This window comes from Raphanus sativus, chromosome 4, assembly GCF_000801105.2.
Source record: "Raphanus sativus cultivar WK10039 chromosome 4, ASM80110v3, whole genome shotgun sequence".
NCBI lineage: Eukaryota > Viridiplantae > Streptophyta > Magnoliopsida > Brassicales > Brassicaceae > Raphanus > Raphanus sativus.
Genome location: NC_079514.1, coordinates 49,669,672 through 49,678,800, shown reverse-complemented (window position 1 = coordinate 49,678,800; position 9,129 = coordinate 49,669,672). Strand labels below are relative to the sequence as shown.

Here is a 9,129-nt window from a genome sequence, read left to right as displayed (position 1 = left end):
TAAGGCATTTTCCCGCTATAAATATATGTCGCTTAAACTATAAATAATTAAGAATATATAGAGTTGCATAGAAGACCAAGCTATAACTCACACCAGAAGTCCAAAACCATAATTACTATCCAAATAAGCCAAATCGCTATCAATTTGATTAGCATATATATTTAAATATAAAATTAAACAGGCGTAAAATCAAACCGAAATTGAACTGAGATTGAACCGAAACATGGGAGTGTTGGCATCTCCAACCCAACTCCATTTTTTCCTCCAAAATAAAATAAAAGTGAATATCAAATAAAAAAATGCTCTAACTCAATTTCATGTTCCACTCCATAATGAAATTTACGCTATAAATGGAGTAAACTATTTTTTGTTTATTTATTATTTTATTATAGAGTGGAAAATAGAGTAGGATTGAAGCATTTTACTCCATATTCATTTTTACTCTGTTTTAGAAGAAAATATGGAATTTTACATTGGAGATGGTCTTATTTTCTTATTGTTTTGTTTTATTTTTTCTTATCTGTCCTGTGGCAGTCTCTCTTTCTTTATATAATATATCATCATTTCTGTTAACACGATTCTCACGTGAATTGACAAGGTAAAGACTTATAAAAACATATGGAGAAAAAAAAATTAAGCGTAGAACAAAGTTTTGATTCCACCGGCCAAAAGCATGGAGTACGTGAAAAAGGGATAAAGCCGAAATTATGGAGTACGTAAACGAACATAAAACGCAAGAAAATTATGGAACTTGTAAAAGTGAAATGGGCCTCTATTGCTTCTGCATTTTTTGTTGTTGTTGTTTCGCTTCCTTGGTGTCTTCTTCAGCTGAAAATAAATGTTATATACTACTATCTAGACGATATTATAAATTAACGATAGTACACATTGGACACAATACCAAAAACAAAACAAAAGAATTATGAATTGGGGTTATTTGTTTTTGTTTATTCACTTATCTAAGAACAATTTAATCAAATTAGAATTAGTGTTTAACCAAAAAAAAAGAGTAGGGGGCGTGCCCCAGTATCTGTAAAGGTATATCTGCCCCTGGTACAAATGATTCAAGAAAGGTTCACAATATTGCATGTTCACTTTACATATTTGCAAGCTCGTTACATATTTACATGCAATACATATATTTCGTTTTCTTTTCTGAACTATTTGTCGATTACATCCGACTGCCTAAATTTGAATAAGCCGAATATATTAATTGTTTTAATAATGATTCAACTGAACTTTTCCATCATTTCGATTGTAATTTGTAAGTTTTTAAAAGATAATTTACCGCTAAAAAGATTATGTGTTTTGTACTCGCCCTCAAATCGTGATATTCAAAGAAGAAAAACTCTAAAACTCAAATTCGTTCGATTCTTCGGCGTTTTTCCAGTGACAGTCGCCTCTACTGAGTCTTTTTGCTCATCGATATCTGATATCCTCTTTTTCTTCGTCTTCTTTCTCTCGTTCTTGTTAAAAGAGACAGACGTCTCTGACATGAAATTAAACGACAGGAACTAGCAAGACCCTCTGTCTCCGATAATTGAAGTTTAGCTAAAGCCTTCTGATGTTGCTGCTGAAGACGAAGCTGCACTGCAACAGGCTCCTTTTCCGGACCCTCGATGGCCATACTTAGGACGCTGGTAAGCAAGTCCGATACCCATCAGTACGGTCTCTCCACCTTCGTTGGAGAAAGAAACAAAATCTAAAGCTCCTCCAGCTGTCGTCACCGTCCTTCCTTCTGCTACTGGAACCACAGCCATCCCTACTCTTGCTACAATCATTTTGGAAGATTCTTCTGCTTCTGAAATTGAACAACCAATTGGTGCCTTCACTCATATCGCTAAAAACAATCAACAATTTCATATGAAGCTGGAATCTCCCGTATCTTAATTATGGGAAAAAACAATTTTGATGTGGTTGCTAGTTACTTAACTAGAGTAGGAAGACCAGTAAAACCAATTCCAAATATTCAAGAATTGGGATGGACGAAAGTTGATGGAAGAGGTAAACGTGGTCAAGGTGGCCGAAGAAACCATTTTCACTGATTTGTATCTTTCAAAATTCTTGCTGTTTATGATTCATTTCATAAGTGGATCTTTCACTATGGTTTATCCCTTTTTCTTGTTGCAAACTTTCTAAAACTTATGAGTGAATGCTCATACTTATATTACTTATGCATTTAATATGAAAGTCTTCTTACAAAAAGAAAATTAACTATTTAAAACACTTACATAAAATCGTACAATCTTATTTACAATCTTATTTTGTTTATATTCGATATAATATAAACCAATTAAAAGCTAACAGTCTTGTAAATGGTAATGATTAAACATACAAAATAATTAGTTTATGAAACTGTTCAAAATATCGAAACCCAAACTGTTGATGAATTGATGGTCAAAGATTAAGCTAAAACACAAGATTATAACTTTCAATTAATATAACTAAAAGAAAGGTAAAAAGAAACAAGTATATTATTTTTTTCAAAAGTGTTCAAAAAGAGAGTTGCTTTTATAAATAGTGAAGTTTGACTGATACACACAAATACAATGCACGTAGATTAATCGTAGATAACATATTCATAAGCTTTTATATCATCAAAAGTTTTCATTTCCAAATATATTTTTCAATCAAAGCAACTACGCACCCTACTTTTCTCGTCGTGTTTGCTTCTTTTTTTTCTCTTTCCTAACGATAACAAGACATATAACAACTTATAGCTTTGAAGTTTTGAATGTGTAGCGTTTCGCTAGCAAACACATTACCATATCATAGAAAAAGTGTATGTTATCGATCTTTTTCTCCATCTTTTTATAATGTAATATTATCCTTTTAGATGAAAAGAAATCCAAGATATGTTAAGATCTTTGATATTTATTTGTGCCCATAACAAGTTATAGTATATCATCTCATTTCCAATACATTTATATTTTGAAGATCTTGAGAAACATAAATATATAGTGCTCATGCGCATATATATACTTCAAAAGAAAAAAAAACTAAAAAAAATCACGTCTCAAACTTGATAAATCAAATTTGTTCTATCTCTTTACAATCGAGGTGTGAGATATCATATGGGTCAATAACTTTAGTTCTGATGTTGGAATTATCTACAAGTTTGATGAAATATCTAATGGATGTATTTTAGTATTTAGATATTGACATATAACGTAAAGGTCATGAGATTATCGAGTAGAAAGATGCATGCGTGAGTTAAGAAAACACCTCAAAAAGTAAAATTTCCATCCTTCACAAAAATGTATTATGGAAACCAGTTTGTCCATTTCATGACTGTAAACATCAATTTCTTTATTTCTGCAGATGATCAATGGAAAAAGCACAAAAGGTGGTTTGGTCAAAGAATCCATGCAAAAACATAAATATCTAAGAGTATAACATAAACATCTATGACTCTTATAAGTGTCCAATAATGTTGAAAAGAAAATGTCCAATCATTTGGGCAGTCTTGTCGAGCTTTTATATCTTTCAAATAATTGAAGTAGATATTATGCTAGTAAAAACCTTTCAAAGATAAAATAATAGGCAAGCTATTTGTGTTTTACATTTGTGAAATTCAAACACCCGAGTAGGGCTCTTTCTGATTTAGTTTTGAATAGATAGTTAGTACCTTGTTTGTCCTTTGTCATCTGAAACTAGAACAAGTAACTCAATAAAAGCCCATATTCATTGAATAAGTCCATCAGAAAGAGCACACACAAGGTTGCTTCTACTACAAGTAACTCGAGATCTCTTTTTTTACAAACCCTCCTCTAGTCCTCAGGAATCTCAGGACGTTCCTCCTTCGTCAGAACCTCAGCCACAAACCTCTCATTACCAACCAGTTCGATAATCCATTCCATTTGATTATAAGCCAATCTTCTGTTACAGATTTTGATTAAAGAACATCTTAGCTCATTGGTATTGAATTTGGGTTTGGAATATATCGACTTGAGCCCAATAAATCCGCTATCTTGGGCTTTAAAGAAGCCCGAAGGTATTAAATGAGTTCTGTTCTCTCTTTTGAGGGTAAAAAGATGGCTTGGTCCAAACGTAAAAGATTATTTTCTTCAGTTTACTGATATTTGTTTGATGAAATCTTGATTGAATTGTGTTGCTAAAATGCTTGTTAGAATGGTGTATGCACTCTTGATCTGAATCATATTTGTGTTTATGCCCTTACATTCTTCCTGAATAGTTACTACATCAACTAGCCTTGAATATAATAATCTTATAGCATCATGCCATCACCATTCAAGGCGTCAACATTTGCCTTTTTACCGTTGATTGAGTTGTTTATATTTACCCCCTACACTCTTGCTTTTTTTTACTCTTATTCTGTCAGATTGATTGGAGGTCAAACCAAAGAGAAGGATTGTTACAGAGGCCCCTACATTGATTTAGGATCTAATTTGACAAAGAAGTTGCAATTTTTTTATTTATTACATTGATCAAAACATATGGAACCAAGTAATGAGTTACGCAATAGATAGATTGTGTGGACCTAAAGACTCTTTTGTCTTAAAAATTGCCTTATCCAAATGTGATATTCACAAACCCCTGAAAACTTTCAACCTCTCATAACCAAAAAAAAAATGGCTTCGGCATCTCTCGTCCCGACATCAAACATCTTCCATGTCTCTCCTACATTCACAGCTTCAGTCAGAACCAGAGCTAGTAGCTTCATTGTTGCATCCTCACAACAACAACAACAACAACAACCGAGAAGGAGAGAGTTACTCCTGAAAACAGCGGTGGCTATTCCAGCGATTCTGAACTTGAAGGAAGCTCCTATCTCTGAGGCCCGTGAGGTGGAAGTGGGATCCTTCTTACCACCTTCTGAGACTGATCCTTCTTTCGTCATCTTCAAAGCCAAACCTTCTGATACTCCTGCTCTCCGCGCAGGTGATGCCTACTCCCATTTCTCTTTCTTCGTGTTCTTGCATTGCTTATTGCATTGCTTATAACTTGGGACATTCATCAAGAAAATAAATGGTTATAATCTGTTCAAAGTATTACCTAGGCTTGGTCGTTCGGTTTTGGTTTGACTATTTTGGTTTTTGGGTTTAGAGATATATGAACTGTTCGGTTATAATTTTTTATTTTTAGGATATTTGATTATTTAAAATCTTAAGTATAGTTTAAAGTATATAACATGTATTTTAAAAATTTGGATACCCATTCGATTCTTGATTTAGTTTCGGTCTTTCGACTCCACTAATATAAGATCCGTCCAGATATTTATGAAATCCGGCCATTTCAGTTCAGTACAGAACTCTGTTTTCCGGTTCTGGATAACTGTGCCCAAACTTATTATTACCTTTTGACTCTTAAGACATACTTTAAACTGGTCTTGGTTCTGTAATGAGTATGGATTTTTTTTTTTTTTTTGTTAGCTTTTGAGTTAATGATGTTTGAAATCTAGTCTGGTTGCAGGAAACGTGCAGCCGTATCAGTTTGTTCTACCACCGAACTGGAAACAGCTACGAATAGCCAACATCTTGTCAGGCAACTACTGCCAACCGAAATGCGCAGAGCCATGGATAGAAGTGAAGTTCGAGAACGAGAAGCAAGGCAAAGTTCAAGTAGTTGCATCTCCTTTGATTCGTCTGACCAACAAGCCGAATGCAACTATTGAAGATCTCGGTGAGCCTGAGAGAGTGATCGCTTCTCTTGGTCCCTTTGTCACTGGAAACTCTTATGATTCTGATGAGCTTGTGAATACATCGATCGAAAAGATCGGTGATCAAACGGTAAATAAGTGATGAATGAATGAATTGATCTAATCAAATCATTGAGGAGAGTTTTATGACTTTGTTGTTGTCGTTGTTGTTGTGGCAGTACTATAAGTATGTATTGGAGACGCCGTTTGCGCTAACGGGAAGTCATAACCTTGCGAAAGCGACGGCGAAGGGGAACACGGTGGTTCTGTTTGTGGTGAGTGCTACTGAGAAGCAATGGCAGAGCTCACAGAAGACTCTTCAAGCCATTCTTGATTCTTTTCAGCTGTAAATTATTGTTATGACTCTTAAAAACTATAGAGCAAAACGGTTTGTATTGAGTTGGATTAACATTTCATCCTCTTGTATCTGCCTCTAGTGTTTCAAACATGTGACATTGAATAGACCTGATGGTTATTACTTTCATTGTGTGAAAACTTCTTCTTGTGGTTTTTATTTATATACAGAGGAAATTCAAGTGGTTACAAGATGAGGGAGGACGCATGAGTAGGTTACATACTTCACACCGTCAACAAGAACGACTATGAAAACTCGAGATAGTGATTTTGTACCTCCCGCCATCTCTCCATCATCGCCTTCTTCTCTGGGATCAGTAAGCACAGATACAAGCATTGATGAGAATGGCTTATGTGTATCATTGTTGTTCTTAGGCTGTTGAGAAGCAGGTCTAATGGATCCAGAGGTTGAGGAGACATCAAACTGAAACACTTCAGTGCACATCTCCGAACTGAACATTGGTCCTAGTAGTGGATTACATTACACAAAAATGGTTGTTATGGTACACGCAAATGCAAACAGTTCAACTTACTGAGGACTAATTCTATTTAGGTTATGTGATTTACCTGCAACACCTTCAAGAAACCATTGCTTCATTTCACCATTGGCTGCTGTTGAGTTGAGTTTGTCTTCCTTGCTTGTCGAAACAGGATGAATAATTAAGTTTCCATCTAGCTTCACAAGCTTCTCATTCCTCGGAACAAATAGTGATGCAACTAGTAGCTCACTATCATAACCTCTACTACTACTACTATTAACTGACACATCCAAAACTGTTCCTCTAACCACAAAAGGAACCAATGCACCAAACAGAAACAGACAAAAGATAAGACCAAGAACACTAACACTAGCAACCTTCTTGGTCTTAGCTTCTGACTTCTTCACCTTAGCCACGGACCGCTGTGGTTTCAAACTAGGAATAGGAAGCAAAGGCACTACTCGATGTGAACCTAAATAAGCTGGAAACGGCATCATCATCCATGGATACATTAATCCAGACGGTGGCGGCCAGCACATGCCCTTCCCGGCGGGACCTACCGTCTGCTTCAGAGTAGCATTCTCAGACATAAAGTAGGAGACTTTACTGTTCAAATCCGTTATAACGGATTGCAAGCTCTTGACTTTGTCCTCAAGCTCCTCCACGTAATGCTTCTTCCTCTGCCTCGAAAGCAGAGCACTCTCACGGTTCCGAACCAGCCTCGCCTTCCTCTTCTTCTCCTCATCAGCACCATCTTCATCGATTCTCCTGTACTTATAGCTCCTCCATCTATCTTCTTCTTCTTCAGTCTCCTTCTTCCTCTTCGTTGTTATCAATGTCTTATCAACAGGGACGAAGAAGGACTCGTTCTCAGAAGGAAAGTAGAGGTCTTCGAAAGTCAACTCGAAGTCAACGCCAAGTTCGGAGATAGAATCGTATAAATTGTCTACAACAGGTTCCGCCATTGTTGGAAATGTTTAAGGTTTTAGGGTTACTAATTTGGGAAGAAGAAGAAGAAGAAGAAGAAGAGAGGTTATGGCTTTTATACTGTTTAAAGAGCGAGTGTACGTTGCTCTTATTCTACTTCCCACATCAGCGCGTGGGTTTCAATCCAGTCCAGAAAAAGGAGTGAATACTTAACGAGCGAGAAAAGGCGCGTGAGGAGATTTAGTAGCCATATCGGAGCACGTTGACTGCATTAAGGTGGAGTGATGCAGGGTTTATTATGCTCTTTAACGTCTTTTTTATTTTATTTGGATCGGATCTGATCTGATTTATTATTATTTAATTGATAGATTTATTATTCCAAATGTGTGTCGTTTTGGAGTCTCTTTGACGTCACGCATGTCTCCTCTCTTCTGGCATCATTATGTGTCGTTACTTATCTATCTACACTACTACTAGTTTAATATTCATACCATTGATTTCTTTTACTCCATTTAGGTAAATACTATGAATCTGCAAAGTGTATTCGATTGGGATGGATGGAAACATGCGAAACTAATATTATTTTTTTTTAAAACTTGAGATGAAATACATTGAATGGTTATTATTTTTGTTGTGTTTGGCTAGATAAATAGTAAATGAGAATTTTGGTTTTAATTGCACAAACGATTGCTTGGGCTTCTGCTGCCTTTTATGGGTTTTAGGGTCCGGAGATACTGTGTTGTCTGGCGGCTTAAAGCATGATTACTGCAAAGTTTTTTAGCAAAAGTCCTTAATATATATATATGTATGTATATGTATATGTATATATTATATATGCGTATATAATTGTTTGCTAAGGACCTTACGGAAACCGAAACCAAAAGTTTCTTAATTAAGGAACTTTCGGTTTCGATTTCCGTAAAGTCCTTAACAAATAATTACATACGCATATATAATATATACATATACATATATATATACATATATGTGTATTAAGAACTTTTGCTAAAAACCTTTGCAATAATCATGCTCTTAGCTAAAAACATCTTCACAAAATATTCTATAACTTCAAATACCAATTTTTGTTGTTCTCCGAAAAGAAACTTTAAAACTTTAAATTTGAAATTTTAAAGTTTCGAGTAGTAAAACTTTAAATATAAAGTGTCACGATTCAAAATTTCAAATTCGAAGTTTCATATTTTTATTGTATTTTGGTCCTTAGATTTACATGTTATATTTATGATTTTAATATTTTGTCATTTAATCATTTTAATCCTTCAAATTTTATAACTCATAAATATTTCAAATTTTATTTTATAATTTAATTTTACAAATAAAATTAATAAAAACTTTAAAATAAGTTTTTTTTCAAAAGTACATTTAGATAACAATAATATTAGAAAAGAAACTTAATAAATGCAATAATTGATCATATATATAGAAGTATTATGAAAATATTTTTATAGAATAATGTAGTATTTTATTTGTAATTTAATATTTAATTATGTATTTCTATGTAAAATTATATATTTTACTGTATCATTTTGTTAATTAATATTTCTATAATATATTTATTATGTGCTATTTATTTATAAAATTTTATGAATTTAAATTAAGTATCACAAATATAAGGACCATAGTATAAAATACAAATAGTTTTGAAGTTAGTTTTGAAATTTTATTTTTAGAAAAACTAGCTTAAAATTTCAA

General features: G+C 34.0%; 2 protein-coding genes across 2 annotated transcripts; one reads left to right on the top strand and one right to left on the bottom strand.

The window, feature by feature from the left end:
• Nucleotides 1-4,548: 4,548 nt before the first annotated feature.
• On the top strand, nucleotides 4,549-6,143 carry LOC108829420 (psbP domain-containing protein 6, chloroplastic). The gene is made up of 3 exons (XM_018603074.2): nucleotides 4,549-4,902; nucleotides 5,434-5,750; nucleotides 5,839-6,143. The coding sequence occupies exons 1-3, from the start codon at nucleotides 4,593-4,595 to the stop codon at nucleotides 6,007-6,009; spliced, it is 798 nt and encodes a 265-aa protein (XP_018458576.1). The 5' UTR covers nucleotides 4,549-4,592; the 3' UTR covers nucleotides 6,010-6,143.
• Nucleotides 6,144-6,191: 48 nt separating this feature from the next.
• On the bottom strand, nucleotides 6,192-7,486 carry LOC108829407 (bZIP transcription factor 17-like). The gene is made up of 2 exons (XM_018603063.2): nucleotides 6,581-7,486; nucleotides 6,192-6,478 (listed from the first exon to the last, which is right to left on the bottom strand). The coding sequence occupies exons 1-2, from the start codon at nucleotides 7,455-7,457 to the stop codon at nucleotides 6,192-6,194; spliced, it is 1,164 nt and encodes a 387-aa protein (XP_018458565.1). The 5' UTR covers nucleotides 7,458-7,486.
• Nucleotides 7,487-9,129: the final 1,643 nt, after the last annotated feature.